Source organism: Myotis lucifugus, unplaced genomic scaffold (genome assembly GCF_000147115.1).
Source record: "Myotis lucifugus unplaced genomic scaffold, Myoluc2.0 scaffold_1, whole genome shotgun sequence".
NCBI lineage: Eukaryota > Metazoa > Chordata > Mammalia > Chiroptera > Vespertilionidae > Myotis > Myotis lucifugus.
In genome coordinates this window covers 38,600,934-38,620,809 of record NW_005871049.1, presented here as the reverse complement: position 1 = coordinate 38,620,809, position 19,876 = coordinate 38,600,934, and the positions used below count along the sequence as shown (strand labels likewise).

At 43.4% G+C, this 19,876-nt stretch overlaps 1 protein-coding gene across 3 annotated transcripts in view; it reads left to right on the top strand.

Annotated features, from left to right (window-relative positions):
- Positions 1-19,876, top strand: part of ELP3 (elongator acetyltransferase complex subunit 3) — a 143,287-nt gene that overhangs the window by 83,253 nt on the left and 40,158 nt on the right. For 2 of the 3 annotated variants that reach the window (XM_006081939.3, XM_023755973.1), the window contains exon 15: positions 8,203-10,645. The exons of the other annotated variant lie outside the window; for it this stretch is intronic. In XM_006081939.3, coding sequence (XP_006082001.1) covers positions 8,203-8,282 — 80 coding nt within the window. In that variant the 3' untranslated portion in view covers positions 8,283-10,645. Of the gene's footprint in view, positions 1-8,202; positions 10,646-19,876 lie in introns of those variants that run through there. 3 annotated transcript variants of the gene reach the window in all.

Genomic DNA, 19,876 nt, shown 5'->3' with positions numbered 1-19,876 from the left:
CTATTTTTGTTCATCTGTTTATGTTCATTATATTCCACAAATGAGTGAGATCATGTGATATTTATCTTTCTCCGACTGGCTTATTTCGCTTAGCATAATGCTATCCAGGTCCATCCATTCTGTTGCAAATGGTAAGAATTCCTTTTTTATGGCAGCATAGTATTCCATTGTGTAGATGTACCACAGTTTTTTAATCCATCTGCAGATCGGCACTTAGGCTGTTTCCAAATCTTAGCTATTGTAAATTGTGCTGCTATGAACATAGGGGTGCATAGATCCTTTCTGATTGGTGTTTCTGATTTCTTGGGATATAGTCCTAGAAGTGGGTCAAATGGGAGTTCCATTTTTAATTTTTTGATAAAATTCCACACGGTTTTCCACAGTGGCTGCACCAGTCTGCATTCCCACCAGCAGTGCACGAGGGTTCCTTTTTCTCCACATCCTCGCCAGCACTTGTCATCTATAATAATAAAAGTGTAATATGCTAATTAGACCAGACAGCAGAATGACCGGATGTCCTTCCAGATGACCTTCCGGACAAAGCCGGGGCTGGGAGGGCCGAGGCAAGCCGCTGCAGCTTCAGGGGCCAAGCCCCTTGCACAAATTTCGTGCATCAGGCCTCTAGTTTGTTTATAATAGCCATTCTGACAGGTGTGAGATGGTACCTCATTGTCATTTTGATTTGCATCTCTCAGATTATTAGTGACATTGAGCATTTTTTCATATGTCTCTTGGCTTTCTGTATGTCCACTTTTGAAGTGTCTATTTAGGTCCTTTGCCCATTTTTTATTGGATTATCTTCCTTTTGTTAAGTTGTAGGAGTTCCCTATAAATTTTGGAGGTTAAACCCTTATTGGATGTAACATTGGCAAATATGTTCTCCCATGCAGTGCGTTCTCTTGTTTTGTTGTTGGTTTCTTTTGCTGTGCAGAAGCTTTTTATTTTAATGTAGTCCCATTTGTTTACTTTCTCAGTTTCCATTGCCCTAGAAGCTGTATTGGTAAACATATTGCTACAAGATGTCTGATATTTTGCTGCCTATGGATTCTTCTAAGATTTTTATGGTTTCCCGTCTTACATTTAAGTCTTTTCTCCATTTTGAGTTTATTTTTGTGTATGGTGTAAGTTGGTGGTCTATTTTCATTTTTTTGCATGTATCTGTCCAATTTTCCCAACACCATTTATTGAAGAGGCTATCTTGACTCCATTGTATGGTCTTGCCTCCTTTGTCAAATATTGAGCATAGTGGTTTGGGCCGATTTCAGGATTCTCTATTCTATTCCATTGGTCTATATGTATGTTCTTGTGCCAGTACCAGGCAGTTCTGAGAACAGTGGCTTTGTAATATAGCTTGATACCTGGTATTGTGATCCAGCCAACTTTGTTCTTCTTTCTCAGGATTGCTGTCGCTATTCGGGGTCCCTTTTTATTCCATATAAATTTGGGGGGAGTTTGTTCTAGGTCTGTCATATGCCATTGGTATTTTAATGGGGATTGCATTGAATCTATAGATTGCTTTGGGTAGTATGGACATTTTAATGATGTTGATTCTACCAATCCATGAACACAGAATATTCTTCTCTTTATGTCTTCTTCTACCTCTTTTTTCAACATCCTATAGTTTTCCAAGTACAGGTCTTTTACCTCCTTAGTTAAGTTTATTTCTAGGTATCTTATTTTTTTTGTTTTAATGGTAAATGGGATTGTTTTTTTAGTTTCTCTTTCTGTTAATTATTGGTGTATAAAAAAGCCATAGATTTCTGGGTATTAATTTTGTATCCTGCTATGTTGCCAAATTCATTTATTAAATCTAGTAGTTTTTTGATGGAATCTTTAGGGTTTTGAAAAATTTTTTAAAGTACAGTTGACATACAATATCATATTAGTATTAAGTGTACAATAGTAATTAGACATTTATATAATTTACAAAGTGATCACCCCGGTAAGTCTAGTAGCCATCTGACAGCATACAGAGTTATTACAATATTATTGACATGTTCCCTCTGCTGTACTTTACATTCCCTTGACTATTTGTATAACTGGCAATTTATATTTTTTAATCCTTTCATGCTTTTTCACTCAAACCGTCTCCTATCTGGCAATCATCAGTTTGTTCTCTATGAGTTTATTTCTGTTTTGTTTGTTCATTTAGTTTTTGAGATTTCACATAAAAATGAAATCAGATGGTATTTGCCATGTTGTCACAAATGGGAAGGTTTTATTTTTTATAGCTGAGTAATAGTTTGTTGTACATATGTACCACATCTTCAACATCATCTATTAATGAGCACTTAGGTTGCTTCCATATCTTGGCTATTGTAAATAATGCTGCAATGAACATATGAGAGCATATCTTTTCAAATAAGTGTTTTGGATTTCTTTAGATAAATACCCAGAAGTAGAATTTCTAGGTCATATGGTAGTTCTATTTTTAATTTTGGGGGGCATCTCCATACTGTTTTCCATAGTGGTTGCACCATTTTATAGTTCTAACAGTGCACAAGGATTCCCTTTTCTCTATGTCCTATCCAACACTTGTTGATTTATTGATAGCTGTTCTGACAGGTGTCGGGTGATATACCTTAGTGTGGTTTTAATTTGCATTTCCCTGATGATTAGTGATTTTGAACATCTTTTAATATGTCTTTTGGCCATTTGTATGTCCTCTTGAGAGAAATATCAATTTTGAGTTTCTCTGCTCATTTTTTAATCAGATTGTTTTTTTTGGTGTTAAGTTGTATGAGTTCCTTAAATATTTGAATATTAACTCATCATATGTATCATTGGTGACTATCTTCTCCCATTCAGTGGGTTGTCTTTTATTGTTGTTGACGATTTTCTTTGCTGTGCAAAAGCTCTATAGTTCAGTATCAAACATTTGTTTGTTTTTTCTTTTGTTTCCCTTGCCCAAGGAAATATATAGCTAAAAATATGTATGTTACTAAGAGCGATGTGAGATTGTTTACTGCCTGTTTTCTTCTGTGATTCCGGGTCTTAGATTTAAGTCTTAAATCCATTTTGAGTTTATTCTTGCATGTGGTAAAAGAAAGTGGTCCAGTTTCATGCTTTTGCATGTGTCTCCAGTTTTCCTAACACTATTTAAGAGATTATCTTTACCCCCTTTATACTGGTATATTCTTGCCTACTTTGTCATAAATTAAGTGAGCATATAGGTTTAGGTTGATTTCTTGGCTCTCTATTCTGTTCCATTGATCTGTGTGTTTGTTTTTATGCCAGTACCTTGCTGCTTTGCTTAATGTAGCCTGTAGTATAGTTTGATATCAGGTAACATGATACATCCAACTTGTTCTTCTTTCTCAAGAGTATTTTGGCTATTTGGGGTCTTTTGTGGTTCCATATAAATTTTAGGGCTATTTGTTCTAGTTCTGTGAAAAAATTCATTAGTCTCTTATAGGGTTTGCATTGAATCTATAGATTGCTTTGGGTAGTATGGACATTTTAATGGTGTTAATTCATCTGCCTTCAGCAAGTTATAATCTTTTTGCTGGTGGAGGACTTTGCCTCAGTGTTGATGAAAACACAGTCTCTGTGAAGTTCATTTAAAGTGAAGCACAGTAAAACGAAGCACAATAAAACATGGAATGCCTGGACAGTAAGTCTGCAAGCATTTACTGCGTGTTGATTACATGCTAGACACTGTGCTAAGTCCTAATGATGGACATCATTGACTTCAAAGAACTTACATTCTAGGAGGGGAGGTAGACAGTATGCAGGTGCTCCCCAAAGTGAAATAAAGCACCGCATGAATACCAACACGATAGACCAGCTAGCATCGAGACAGGGTTATGAATCCCAGCTTCTTTTTGGATAGGGAAAGGTCATTTGTGGCAGGAACTAAAGCTGAAGGGCAAACCAGACTGGGCATGAAAGGCTGTATATCAGGCCGAGGAATTTGAGCTTTATCTTGGGACTCGCCCTTAGCAGTTTTAAATAGAGTAGCATAGTCTGATTTACCCCCTCTGAATTCTGATTTATTTTTTAATCCTCACCCAATGATATTTTTCCATTGATCCTTAAAGAGAACAGAAGGGAAGAGAGATACATCGATTGGTTGTTTCCCATATGTGTCCCGACCGGAGCCAGGGATCAAACCTGTATCCCAGGTACAGGCCCTTGACTTGGAATCAAATCAAGCCACGACCCTTTGGTGCGCTGGCCGCCACTCTAACCATTTGCAACCCCAGCCAGGGCTGAATTCTGATTTTAAATGGTGACGTGACCTCATGTGTTTATCAGTTGTGCCCTCAAGCTGACGTGCCAGTTGTAATATTTCCAGTAAGTAATAGAAAACCCAAATGGCTTAAAGTCAGCGTGGAGGAACCTTGAAGATATAGTGAAATAAGCCAGTCACAAAAGGACAAATACGTATGATCCCACTTACAAGAAGTTCCTACAGTAACCAAATTCATAGGGACAGAAAGTTGAGTGGTGGTTGCCAGAGACGGACGGGGAAGAAGGATTGGGGTATGGAGTTTGTTTTACAAGATGAAGAGTTCTGGAGATGGACGGTGGTGAGGGCTGCACAGCAATGTAAATGTACTTAATACCACTATACACTTGAAAATGGTTAAAATGGTAAATGTTATCTGTTTTACCACAGTACAAAAAATTACCCCCAAAAATGGCTTAACCCAAATGGAAAACATTATTTCATAACTTCATCGTTAGAGTAGCTTCAGGGTTGGGCGAATTCATGGTTTCAGCAGTAGCAATAAGAGACCAGGTTGTCTTCATCTGCCTACTCTGCCATCCTCCCCACATCTTCATCCTCAGGCAGGTCCCCTTGCAAGACACCTGCCCCAGCAGAAATTACTTCCCAACACAACAGCCATGAAGAGAGACCATCTTTCTCCATCTCTCTTTTTAAGACCAAAAAAGGCTTCCAAAGTCACATATTGCTCAGCATCTCCATTTGAATATCTAACAGCCATTTCTTCAGCAGCATGGCCAGCACCGAGCTCCCGATGTCCTCCTACATCCCTCCTCCTCACTGTCTTTCCAGTCTCATAAGTGGCAAGTTCTCTTGTCTCCAAACCCTTCCGTCACTCAGGCCAAAAACCTTTGGGTCATTTTGGACCCCTCTCTTTATCACACCATATACATCAACAAATTATTTTCTTTTGACTCTGCCTTAAAATGTTTCCAGACTCCGCCTACTTTTCACTACCATGACTTTGCTCTGAGCCACTTCCATATCTTCCTAGATTATCCCAGTAGTTTAACCAGTCTCCCTGTTTCTGCCCTTGATCACTTATTCATTGAAAAAAAATATTGGAGTTTTTAAATATGTGCCAGGTATTGCTCCTGGTACTAGCAGTTCTGCAGTGACTAGAACAGATCAAACTCCCTGACCTCTTGGAGCTTTCTTTCATTCTGTTCTCAAAACAGCAATCAGACCGATCTCTTTCAAATATAAGTCAGTTCTGTCTCTCCTTTGATCAAAATCCTTAGTTCACCTGCCCATGCTAATAGTATCTACCTGTAACTGAAGATGAGGAAAAGTCGGGTTTTAACATTGATGTTCCTGTTCTCTATTGAATGCTGCTATGCCACAGAGCCTAGTTCAGTTTGAATGTGGATTTTCAAGTGGGAGAAGGGGAAGTGGAAGAATCGTTTCTAGCAGGTAGGACTCTAGAAGTGGAAAGCGCTGCATTGAATGACTCCAGGGGCATCTGTGTGATAGAGCGATCATTCTGACAGTGATTTCTCAACCATCTGACTCTCTTCCTGCTCCTCCTGCCTTCTTTCACAGAATTCTTTGGGCAAAATAGAGCTTTTAAAACATATTGAAACCTCTATTAAATGGATGTGAGTTTTTTAAATTGAGATATAACATACATGCAATAAAATACATTTTAAGTGTACCACTTTGTGCATGTGTATGTTCCCATGTAACTACTAATTCAGATCAAGATACATTTTGAGAACTCTCAGTCCATATTATCTTCCAAATGTAACCAATATTCTAATTTCTGTCACCATAAAATTAGTTTTGTCTTTATCTGATGGAATCTTTTTTTTTTTTTAATGCTCACCCAAGGTTATTTTTTCCATTGATTTTTAGAGAGAGTGGAAGGCAGGGAGGAGGGGGAGACAGAGAGATACATCGATTGTATGCACCCTGGCCAGGGCAAGGATTTAACCTGGGAATCAAACCCTTAGGCCAACCCTCTATCCACTGAGCCAAACTGGCCAGGGCAATAGAATCTTTTATATCTGGTTTCTTTCATGCAAAACAAGGTATGATACCCATGTTGTTGCAGATAGCTGTACGTTTTTCATTGCTGCACAATATTCCATTTTTTAAAAAATACCACAATTTATTCTATTGATAGATTTTGGGAATATTATGAATAACATGTCATTTGTTGGATGTAAGAATTCTTTTCACTTGACAGTATTAAATGCTGGGTCATAGGATATGCTGATGGATAGAGGATCTGATAAAGTGTCCATACCCCTCTGAGGGTTTTGAGAAGTCTTCCTGTATTCAGTGGTCTGAGTTGTACTGCCTGACACATTAGTCTTCATGTCTTCTCCTTGCTCTAGCCCAGGCCACAGTGTTGAACAGAGTAATGATTAGAATGCAAAGACAAGGTGATATTGTACAAGGTTATGAGTAACAGCAATCCTTGGATTAAAAGGGTAATTCTCCAGTGACCTGTTATCACAAGATAGGGTTCTGTTAGCCCCATTGCATCAGTTCCGTTTAGTACCTGAAAATTTTTGAAGGGGGTAGGAAATCCTATTCCTAAATAGCAAACGTTTAGGCCAAAGAATTAGGCCAGACTTGAGAGAACTAACAGTTAACTTGATTTCATGCACAATACTGATCACTAGCAGTACAAAGTGATGAACAAGATACATGGAGCTTACCCTGCGGAAGAGGCAGGCCAGCCATCACGGTCCATTGTGGAGGGCAAAGCACTGTAAGGAAAACTCTGGTTGTCATTAACGTCACACGAAGTGCTCTGAATACGACCACACTGCCGACCCGTGACGTATAGGTTTCCACACATCAGGCAGTTCTGCAACACCACCGGGGCGTCCTACAATTTAGCTCAATTCCGACACTGTCTCCCTGGAGATGATGTCAGATCTCACAGCTGAAGGGCTCAGTCCCACAAGACTGCTCCCACTTCAGATTCCAGTCACGAGTCTAGGTTGTTACCTGTGCTTCTAACCAAAGGGCTATAAATTGTAGGTTCCCACAACTCCCTCCTGAGGTTCAGTTAATTTGCCAGAGGGAACAACATGAAGAAAGAGGCAGACACTCACAGGAACTTAGAAAAATTAAAAATTCACTCCAGCCTGGAGCATAGTGTTTAAGGAGAGAGTAGTTGCAGAAGATGGAAATATAATCAGATACTAGATCATGAAAAGCTTTAAAATAATAACAATAACAGCCAATGTTTCTGAGGAATTGGCCTTTTCCAAGCTCTAGACTAATCACATTTCATGGACTACCTCATTGAATACTCAGCATCCTTAACACATAGGAACATCGTTACAGACGATAAAATGACAGGTCCAGGCCTTCTCTAACAGATCAAAAGCCCATTCTCTTAACCACCCTCTAAGAGACTATTACATAAGCCATCTTTATCTTCCTATGCGCTCAGCTTCTTGATTGTGTTGTACTTTGGATTGACTTAAATTAGCTAATGTTCCTTCAATGTTTGCAAACATAAAACTGGTATAAACTCCAGGTGCTTATACTGATCATGTATCAAAATAAACCAATTAATAAAAACAAAACTATAAGACTAAGGAAATTAAGTTGCATTAATTTAATGTGACTGATGATATTTTGCTGAAGTTGTCGCCCGCGAGGAGTGAGTAGGCCCTGGGAGTAAAGCGCAGCATACCTTCGCTCCTGGCGCTCTGTGGAAACCCCGTTTTCCCGCACCTCTTGTCTCTCAGCTTCCTAGAAAGCATACTGCTGTTGGGCTTCATTGGAGTGAAGCCATCTCACATATGCAGCCTCTGAAAGACAGCACCTTGAATTCAAAATAATAGAAATGGTCCAAACTTATTAAAGTAAGATTCAGTCTGAAACACAGTGTGGTCTGTGAGTGGGAGAGGGGAGAGTGGCTAGGAGGGAGTGTTTGGTGGCTTTTGAGGGTTGCTATGGTTATGCATATTAGAGATTCTTACTTTTATAGTTTTGCTTCTTCACAGGGGTTGGCACCAGGAATTATTACAGAAAGATTGGCTACCGGTTACAAGGCCCATACATGGTGAAGACACTAAAATATTAGCTTCAATAGTCCACCTGATGCAGTGTTTCTGGCAGGAAGTGGAGATTCCAGGTGTCCTGAATATTCAACGGAGAGGCTGAGCAAAGCAAATGGACCTACCCTGTCCCCTTGGCGAGAAGCTTCACCCTCATCCTGCAGCTGCGGAGACTGGAAACTGCTCTCAGGGCACGACCGGGCGTCTGGTGACCAAGCATGGAGCCTCTGGCGCTCGGCGCTCCTGTGCCCCGACCTGTGTGTTCAAGAAGTCACTCCAGTTTTCAAGGCTAAGTCATGTACCCAGTTTCTAAATTCTGCATGTGGCCAGCAAGTGACTTACTCCGACTGACAAAAGCAAATTAGTCAACTCATTTGGGTACCATACTTCATGAAATAAAACTAGATGGTGGGTAGGAGCAAAGTTAGGAGAAACTTATTTATATGGTATAGGGACAAAAAGGCAGGTTGAACACATGAAAACTGACCGATTTTGAACTCTGGACTTAAACATAGAAGCATTCCAGCACACAAAAATGAGCTTTCCTTTTATTGCAAGTCATTCTGGTTTCTGTGATGTTTGCAGTAACTGTGTGATGGAGAGAGGAGTTGACATATGTTATGTTTCAAGCTTGAAACCAGCCCTTTTCATTTTACGGTGGGCCATTACGAATGTCAATTTCACAGTTTTTTTGTCTCTACTTCCTACTCTCTTTACAACTGCAGGCCAGTGTGGGCAGCACCTCCGCCCAGAGAAACGATTGGCTTCTCCTCCTGTCTCTCCTGAGCAGGCGGAGTCGGGCATGCGTGTGTCTTAGGTGGTGTGGCCCTAAGTGAAGGTGCCCTCCCACAGGAGCTGTTCCCTGCATTTTAATTCTTTAAGATGAATTTTGGTTTGCTTTAAATGGATAAAGATAAGAGTTCAACTCATATGAAAGCAAAACTAAAAACGGTAATGCGGAACAGGCCCAAATCTAAAGATAGGAAAAAGACTGGCTTCTCCCAGCTCCACCTTGTTGAACTGTCTCGTAAGTCCCAGGTTATCTAAGGAGACTCCGCCTGGAGAGGGTCAGTTCCTGAGAGCATGGCTGAACCCTATGCCCCTCGGCTGCTGTGGCGTTTCACAAGGTTTATTAAATGGGATTGATTCTTCTCAAAGGTACAAAAAATAAAACCGACAAACAGAGAAGGATCATATAAGGCAGTGGTTCTCAACCTTCTGGCCCTTTAAATACAGTTCCTCATGTTGTGACCCAACCATAAAATTATTTTCGTTGCTACTTCATAACTGTAATGTTGCTACTGTTATGAATCGTAATGTAAATACCTGATATGCAGGATGGTCTTAGGCGACCCCTGTGAAAGGGTCGTTCGACCGCCAAAGGGGTCGCGACCCACAGGTTGAGAACCGCTGATCCTCTCCCTGTAAATGCGGTGGCATTTGCCATGAATTTGCAGGGTTGTTTCCAGCCTGTGACACTGTTCACTGCCCCCTGGGTGCCGTCTGCCGTCTCATTCAACTGCCACAAGGCAAATGGCACTGCCTTCCCGTGGGCTCGGTGGAGCCAGAGGCTTTCCATGAGCGTAGTTTAGGGTACTTAGCTGCTTCTCAATTATGTGTGTGTTTCCTTTAAAAATAAAACTGTTAAGCTAACAAAGCATATACTGTGATGGCTGTTAGCACACATGACGAGCTAGAAGGAAGAGCGTGCCGGCCCAGGCTTGCCTCCACCGAAGTCTCTGCACCTCCAGTTTCTCATCTGTCCTCTTCACCTACATGTATCAAACTGTGAGGTGCAAGCAGGTCCTTTGTGAAGTTGTAAAAGGACTTTCACATGTAAGGTTCATTGTAAAATTACAGTTTAGAGCAAGTTTTTAAGACAAAATTGCCTGTTTCTAATGGATAAGTCATTGTTTCATCTGGATTTTCATCTCAGGGCTCAGGAGTACCTACCAGGCTCATCCCCAGCCGGCCTAGGAGTGAGTCTCCTAGCCTTGAGCAAAGATGCGGAGCTTCTCAAGCTTCCCGGGGGTGCAGTCCCTGCAGCGTTCTGTCACTAGAACCAGCTTCTCCGCTGACTGCCAAGGACCTCTCCTGGCATTCGTGGCACTTGGCACTCCGGTGGCCTGGCCGGCCTGGCTCTCCCAGAAATGGGTGCTCCTCAGTAGAGCAGCCGCCTCATAAGAGAGATCCCTTAGGCAGGACCCTGCGGCCTCTGTATTAAACTTTGAAAGCTGCACCTTGGGTTCCTGATCTGTATCGAACAGCTGAGCAACCACCTCAAACCAAATAGCTCTGCTTAGTTCAGCTTCTTGTGATATCACCTGGAGAGTTAAAAAAAAAAAAAATTAAGAACAGACTGAAATCTATTTGAATAGAAAATGAGATTAAAAAAAAAAAAGATCCACATCACCCAGTGAAAGAATAAAGCTCAGTTTCTCAAATGTGGGAAAGAATGAACCCCCTTTAAAGGAAAAAATTTCCACAGGCTCAAAAGAATACTGAGATGGCCCTGGCCAGTTTGACTCAGAAGACAGTGTTGGCCTGCAGACTGAGGGGTCGTGGGTTCCATTGCAGTCAAGGTCACGTACCTCAGTTGTAGGCTTGATCCCCAGCCTCAGTCTGGGTGCATGCAGGAGGCAACATACCGATGTCTCTTTCACATCGATGTTTCTCTCTCGGCTGTCTCTCCCCCCTCCCTTCCACTCTCTAAACATCAGTGGAAAATATCCTTGTGTGAGGATTAACAAAAAACAAAGCCTGTTCTCTAAAAATTGCAAATTTTCATTTCCAAAGATTTTTTGTGAGACTATCATTAAATTGAAAAACATTTATTCATGAAGAACTCAGACCCCCGAGTTTATGAAAGACCTCGTGATCTAGGCTCTGCAAACCTGGGCTCCTCTGTTAACTCGGGGTTCGTGGGCAGGTCCCTCACCTTGAGCAGCAGCTTCCTGTTTCCCACGTGAGATGCACACCCATCTCTCAGGGTAAATGTGAGGGTCAGATATGTTCACATTTGAGAGGCTGCATGAACCATGCCATTTGCTATAGAAACAATTGTTACTCTGATGCAGTAGCTTCTGACAGATGTGTGCCCTGGAGCCAGTAAATCCCTGGCTCTCGGCACAGTTCCTCTCTCTAAAATGGAAGCCATACGAGTACTTCCCTCATGCAGAGACCTGAATGAGCTCATGCGTGTAAGGTTCTGAGAGCAGGGCCTGTGGAGTGTAAAACACCAGAAGTCCCAGCTGTTACTAACATCTAACGGGGCAGACTCTGGCTCATTTTAACAAAGTTCTCTATTGGCAGTAAAATCTGACTTTTTGCCAGTGTCAGAGAATAGTATCTGGTCTCTGAGGCCATTTCTTCCTCCTGTCGGTCCTTCTGTTTCATTCACAGAACTCTAGGCTTGCAAATTGACAAAACCATACTGTGAAGGATGAGAGACCAGCTGAGACTCCCAACAGCAAAAAGCATGTTTAAATATCCCTACAGTTCTGGGGGCTCCCCAGCAAGTTGTCCGATGTCAGTGTGGCTGCTGGTCTCCCCTGTGTGCTGGCAGCTGTGTCCCCGTAAGGAGTCCTGAGGGCTGGGCAGAGGGGTGGGGCCACATCTCTGTGGGTTAGAGTTCTGTATGCCAGCAATCCGTTCGTGTTTTATTCTGTGAAGAAGCTCCAAAAACTAGGTTTACAGGCTTTTTAAGGAAACAAACAATCAAATACATGCCTGCAAAAGTAGCAAACCATCCGCATCCAAGTTTGCAGCGTTGTCTCCTACCTCTGTCTTCACAGGCCTCGAACACTCTCCTTGTGTACCCAGCCCACTCCTCCTTCAGGGGAGAAACTACCACCTCCTCAGGCCCACTGTGCGCTGCCCCTGCACCAGATCCCTGGTGTCCTTTACTTATGTGATCCCCACTGCAGCCCTAGAGTGAGCACTGTTCTCCCCCAATTAACAAGCAAGGACACCGGCCCAAAGTCAGACAGGGCCACCACGCTGCCCCGTTCCAGTCGGAACCAGTTATAAAATGTCTAGCTCAGCACACTCACATGCCTCGTGCCCCTGGAGCGGCCCAGTGGGCAACCCCATCTCGGCTGCTAAATGGGTTTAGGAGTCAAACCTGAGCCAGTGACTCAGACTGGCTCACTCCGCTACCTCACATTTCCTTTCTTAGGGAGAAAAGGTTTCAGTCAGCTTACGTTGAAGAGGACCCAACAGCTCCTGTGATTTCACCCTCAACCACCAGCCTGCGAGGAAGGTCCTGTCTCAGGGTTTATAGTGGCAGGTAGTGGGCGTGAGTGGCTTCATCAGGAGAGAATGCAAAGCAGTCTGCTCTTTCTATTTAAATGAAAACAGCTTTTTCTAAAAATTACATATGCTCATTGTGGAAAAAATTTGAAGTAAAACAGAAAAGCACAAGATAACCTGAAGTCTCACCATCACAGGCAACCGTGCTAAGCACTGCGATGAACATCCATCCATCTCACCCGCCACCCCCCCCCCCCCACACACACACACACACAATCAGTTTTACTTAAAAGAATACACTGCATGTGTTGCTCTGTAACCTTTACTTCACAAAATAATGGCAACATCTCACGGCAGAGCACATGGCTCTACTTCGGCCTTTTTAATAACTACCCACTGTTCCACTGTCTGCAGCTGCCACAGCTTACTTAAGGAGGGTTTTCATATCTTATATTCTTTCATATTCTTATTTTCACAACAGCTAGAATGATTAAGCATGAGGGCTGCACACATTACTGACTCATAAGATTTGCTTTAAGTTTTTGTCTACAAGCAGTCACGCAGCCACGGCAGGCTATCTCCGTGTCCCTTTCCTTCTACCGCCAAGTCTTTCAGTCCTGCGTTCGTAACTTGCGTCCAGGAGAAACCTGTCTGGCAGCTTGGCCTTTTCCATTAAGGCAGCAGCACGTTTGATCGTGAACAAGTCCCATCAAACAAAATGTCAAGCTGCCGGTTCACTGAAAGGTACTGGAGCGTAACATGCTTTTATTGAGGTTAGAGGTGACGGTACCTTACGGTTTCTCCCCTGATAGACATTAGTGCTTCAAGACAGATTCCCTTGCCAGATAAAGCCTGCAGAGAAAGTTATCCGCTTGCACAGGGCTCATATTGTCCGGAAGATTAGCAAATGGGAGCGCCAGGAAGGTGACAGTAGTTACTGTCCCAACCAGGACATGGTGGGGGATGGGGGGAGGGCTCAGCACTTGGACCCCTCAAGAAAAAGCAGGCCTAGTGGCCAGCTGCCTGGGTTTGAGGCTTGCTTCTGCCTCTGTCTGGCTTTGCAAGAACTAGGGTCTTGGATCACTGCGTGTTTGGGGTGTTGGGGCAGCAGGCAAAGGATCATTTACATCTACCTGAAGAAAAGGGAAGGAAGGAAATGGGGGAAAGAGGAAGAAAGGGAAATAATATCTGTTGAGCAGTTAGGCCTAGTCTTGACCTCACAACTATTCTCTGAGGCAGGAATTACAGCCTCCATTTTACAAATGAGAAGCCAGGGTTCAAAACAGGTAAGTAAATTAACCAAGACCACAGCTAGTGAGTGAAGAGCTGAGTATAAAGGCAACACGTTGACGTTTGAAAACTCACAAAGCTTCAAGGATTCTAGTACCTATGGGCAATGGTGGCTCTAGAATTTCTAAAAGAACGGGTTTGGGGCTAGCAATTGGATTGGGAAAAGGCATGGGGTTTTTTGAAGCTACATTTGCCTAGCAGATACTGTCTGCCCTCCACCCCACCTTCCTTATGCCACTTCTTGGCACAACTTGAAAAACTACTTGATGAAAAAATACTGCCAAGAGATACATCCAAATAAAGAACTTGAGAATAGGGACAATGTGGAAAGAAAACCAGCGGTAAGTAATCAACCTACTTAGAGAACTGAAACTAATGTACTGTCGTAGAAAAGAAGGGAAGCTAGGTTAAAATAAGAGGACTGAATATTTCTCTAGTTTTGCTCCCACCCTAAGCTCACACAAGACTAAGGAGGATTTTAAAAGAAACATACACCACAAATCTACAAGAACAGGAAGAACAAAAGAAAAGACAAAAGGGATAAGATTTGGAAGCTGTACAGCAGGTGGACAGTAGTAACTCAGCCGTTACTGGGCAGTGGAGAAGGTTGGAGCCAATACAATTTATACCAGCGGTCGCCAACCTTTTGACCTCACGGACCAGCAGTTGGCGACCGCTGATTTATACCACGGAACTTCAAAGCCCCTGAAACTGACACCATCACACATTGGAGAGCAAGGGTAGCCGCCAAAACAAGGGAGACTGATGGCAGTTGTTTGACAGCAATTAGGTCCCCATGCGATTTCCTCCACGGAGCAGACGCTCTGTTCCCACCCCAGCCATAGTCTGCAGTTTACTCTGAAGAGAGTCACACAGACCTTGGGATGAGAGAACGCTAGACAAAGTTGAAGGTCAGGGTAATAAAACAGGATGATGAAGTGAGCCCATGCATACTAACTAGTCCTGACACTTGAATCCTCCTCCCCAAATCCGTTTTCAGAATGCTGGAGGCTAGACCTTTTCCCTACAGGCCAGAAATTGAAAGGCTCTTCAGGAGAATCTAACCCGAGCTAGAGAAAAGACCCCAAAATACCGTCCTATATAAGCTTCTCAAGAAACAACCCCGATGACCACTACACAGCATCAGTAAACTCCTTGGTTAGGGACTGAATGTGCCCCCCCCCCCAAGTTCATATATTGAAGCCCTTGCCCCCAATGTGACTGTATGTGAGATAGGGCCTTCTTGGAGGTAACGTTAAGTGGGGTCATAAAGGTAGAGCCTTGATCAATAATATTAGTAGAGAGATCACAGGAGAGTGGGGTCACCAAGATGGTGACATAGGTCCCTTTTGACTTTGCTCCCCTCGCAAAAAGAATGAACTCTTCTTGTCAAACCGGACAAGACACCACTGCGAGAATTCTAGAAAACGGGGGTGGGCTAAAGCCTCCCCTGCACCACAGAGACCAAAACGTCACATTCGCAGGATAAGCGGAGCGGCTTCCCGCTGGCTACGTTGTCCCTCCCCCAGGCCCGTGCAGGACCAAACCAAGAGGTTGCCTCTGAGCCTACGATCTTCCAGCGGGAAAAGAGCCCAGGGCCAACATCTAGCCTCCCCGGAATTGAGGTCACTTCATGGGGCCCTACTCTGGCCGTGCCCCATAGGAATTGCAGGGGCACCTGTGGGGCTTGGGCACTGGGAATCTAATCGTGATGGAGAAGGGAGGAGGGGCTGGTACTAACCAGCACTCAGATCTTGGCAGACCGAGCTCCTACCTGCAGTGCCCAAGGAGCAGTCCCAACCACTGCAGCTGCTTTGCTCATCTGTACGGCCAAGGCAGCGGCAGTCTGGCCAGGGAGTCAGTGGGATGCAGGTCTGCCTGATCCAGGTCTTCAAACAAAGAGCTTTGCCAGCTCTAGAGCCTGGTCTGCCCCACCCGGCCCGGAGCTGAGTCACAGGCTTGCTCACAGCTGAATGTAGCTCCCAGCTCCTCAACCAGAAGGCCTCATTGGGAACACGTAGAAGCTGCATAGCTGGGCAATGCTTGAGCAGAGAACCAGCAGAGCTGATCGCAGAGCAAAGCCAGGGAACTCGGGGAACAGGTCAGCTTGAGTCAAGACCTCAAATAGCCTTGCCACCTTTGGAGCTGGTTCTCCCGCTCCCCCTTGGCAAGGAAACTGCTTTGTAGCCCTGCTCACTGCTGAGTACAGCCTTCAGCTACCCTACCAGGGAACCTAGTCAGAGCCCATGGGAAGCTGCATAGCCCATCTAACTGCTCTGCTCACACAGGCACTTGAACAGAAAGCAAAGCCCGTGGCTTTTTCCATCTGCAGAGCAAACCTTGTGGCCCTGACTGGCCAGGGAATTCAATGCAGTCCTGTCTGATTCAAGTCCCCAAACAATGAGCTGTGCGGGGCATGAGGCCTGTCCTGCTGCCCTGTGAGGGCGGGAAAGCTAAGTCATAGCCCCATCTCCTGCTGAGCATAGTACCCAGTTCTGTCTAGTAATCCTGACCAGAGAACCCAGGCAACTGCAGAAAACTCATCCTACAGCCTTGCTTGGAACCAAGTCAGTAGTCCTATCTCGTGGTTTTCAGCCAGTGAGCAGAAACCCTCCACCCTAACCTTAGAGTTCAGGTGGTGGCCTTACCCAAAAATGGACACTTAGCAAGCCCCACCTGCCCAAGGACATTGCCAGCGGACACAGCCAGAAGCCACACTGAGCTGCTGGGGATGAAGTGTCTCTGCCAAAGGGTACCTGGAAGTTCTGGGAGAGGAAACTACTTACTCAAATGCTCAGATATCAATAGAAGGAACCAAGGATTACAAAACAGGTAAACAAAGGAAGTCAATAAAGCCCCAATAAACCTAAAGGAAAGGAGATCTAGGAACTGTCCAACCAGGCATTCAGCATAACCTTCTGAAGGAAGTTTAATGGACTACAAGAACACATGGGCAACTGAACAAAATTAGGGAAACAATGCATCAACAAAATGGGACATTCAACAAAGAAATAGCATGAAAAAAGAATACATGAAATATTAGAGCTGAAAAATACAACTAAAGAATCCAATAGGCAGCATCAAAAACAGAACCACGCAGAAAAAGAATCAATGACTTAGATGGCAGGACATTTGAAACGATCCATAGAGGAATAACGGCAACAACAAATTGAATGAAAAAGAGTGACGAAAGCCTACAGGACTATGGGACACAAGCAAAACCCAGATGAAATGGAAAATATTCTTAGGAATATACAACCTACCAAGATTTAAGCAGGAAGAAATAGAAAATCTGAGCAGTCCAATAACTAGTAAGGAGATTGAATCAGTAACTTAGAAAACAAAATCTCCCAACAATAAAAACTCAGGCCCAAATGGCTTTATTGATGAATTTTACCCAACACTTAAAGAAGAATTAATGCCAATCCTTCTCAAACTCTTCAAAAAAAAAAAATCAAAGGGAACACTCCCAAACACATTGTATGAGGCTGGAATTACCCTGATACCAAATCCAGAAAGGGACCCTACCAGAAAAGAAAAAACTACAAGCTAATATCCTTGCTGGATATAGATGCAAAAAGTCTCAGTAAAATACTAACGAATGGAATTCAGCAGCACATTAAAAGGATAATTCTCCATGATTAAGTGAGATTTATCCCTGGGGTTAAAGGATGGTTGAAAACACGCAAGTCAATCCATGTGATACATCACATTCATAAAATGAGAGAAAAAGGTATGTGATCATCTCTATAGATGCAGAAAAAGCATTTGACAAAATCCAACATTTGTTCATGATAAAAACACTTAACAAGTATAGAAGGAACTTTCCTCAACCGAATAAATATAGGATAAGCCCACAGCTAATGTCATAGTCAATAGTGAAAGTTGAAAGCTTTTCCTCTAAAATCAGGAACAAGACAAAAGTGCCACTCCCACTACTCCTATTCCACACAGTACTGGAAGTCCTAGCCAGAGCAATCAGGAAGAATCAGACATCAGAATTGGAAAGGAAGAAGTAAAACTGTCTCTATTTGCATATGACATGATTATATATAGCCATATATATAGATAGATATAGATAGATATAGATATGTATAGATATAGTCCTAAAGACTCCAAAAAACTACCAGATAAAAATCAGTAAGTTCAGTAAAGTTAAATTATGCAAAATTAATATACAAAAATCAGTAGCATTTCTATACAGCAGGTCCCTGAATAGTGCCATTTCATTCAACATATATCAAGAGATATTCACAAAGGTAAACAAAATCACTGGGGCGGGGCGGGGGGGGGGGGACCACACAGCTAAAATGAAAAACTCAGAAAATCGGGGGACCAATCCATGAGGTCCAACAACCATTATTCTGAACATTAGGAGTTACAGAATAATGGAACAGAGAGAAATAAGAGAGAAGGGACTCTGTAACAAAACCATTCAAGATAGTTTCCCAATTCTGAAGGACATGAATTTCCAGCTTGAAATGGAATTGTGACTTTCAAGTGTGATAGCTTGAAAACACATCCCCACCAAAGGACTGTGAAACTTCAGGACACTGGAGAGCAAAAGAAGATACACACATTCAAAGGGGCCGTGGGACAAGTTTTACATATAGAAAGGATCAGGAATGAAAATGCTTTTGGACTTCTCAACAACAATACTGAAAGCAAGAAAAAAATGAAGCAATGCCTTCAATTTCTAAAGGGAAAAATTTCCAAATTCTGTTGTCAGCCTAATTATCAACTAGGTGTAAGGGCAGAATAAAGGTATTTTCAGATACTTAAGGTCTCAAAAAATTTACTTCCCATGTGCTCCTCCTCAAGAGGATATTAAGGATGTGCTCTACTCTAGCAAAGGAGTGAACCCAGAAAGAAGATGCTATTAGAGACAAGATAAAGGACGATAGAGGAGACCAAATCCTCTGGATGATGATGAAGGGAAATTCTAGAATGATGACTGACCCCACTGCCCAGGGGAACAAATCCAGATAAAAGCGAGGAGACTCAAGACTCACATGTGTTGAGGAATGTCACCCCCAAACCCCCATTGCAATTGTACCCTTTGTAACTTGAGCCCAGAATGCCCACGTGAGCCTGTTCCCGATCCTCATCTGTACCCAGCTTGTCTTTGCCACATGCTGATGAAGTTTGTGCTCACCCCTCCTTGCCCTGCTGCCTGAATCCTCTGAGGTCAATCATGATGAGATTAGACAGAAAACACAAAGCAGCCTCCTGTCCCTTCTGCCAGACACCCAGTACCTGCCCCAAACGGCAGTCCTGCCAGACACCTGTCGATGGGAGTCCTCTATTCCCAGAGACTCGCTCTAAGCCTACTCAGTGACTTCTCCAGAGGAGGCACTTGGGAAGTCTCAGGGTAGCTGAAGCCACACTATGGCCAGTCTCTGGTCAGCTCATCTTCTCCTGGGAGCCTTCCACTCACAGTAGCAAATCACCTTGGCCTTACACAGCTGGGTAAAGCTATAAAAATGCATACACACAGATGGACAGACAGACATAAGGGCAGATTAGCACAGAGTCAGACAGATGGAGAGGTAGGGAATTGTGATTGTGGAGGTACATCCGGGGGGCTCTTCTAAAGTGATGAGAACACAAGTCTATTTACTTCTCTTCATACTTTATACACTCTAAAATTTCTAACATGTCTGTTATTTAAATGGTTAAAAAAATACAGTATAAGAGAAATGTAATCTATACACATATAAAAGCGTAAGTGACCGTTATGACTGAACGACTGGAACAACCAGACGACTGGCCAGTAGCACTGACCCAGACCTTGCTGCTGGGGCCCTGACAGCCCCAAATCTGGTTCATCCGCACCCTGAACCCAGACAGGAGGGAGGAGAGAGCCCGATTCCTCGTGGAATCAGCTGTTAGTTAGCTTGCTGCTGGGTCCAAGCTCCCGCCGGTGCCTCCCCACAGCTGGCCAGCCCCCCATTGCCTTGGTGACGAGTTGTGAGGTTTGTCTCGGTCTTCCTCCTACCCCCCCCCCCCGAAAGCTGTTCCCCCCCGTTCCCCCCCCCGGTTTGAGGGACCCCCCCCCCCTGTCCCCTGTTAAAAATTT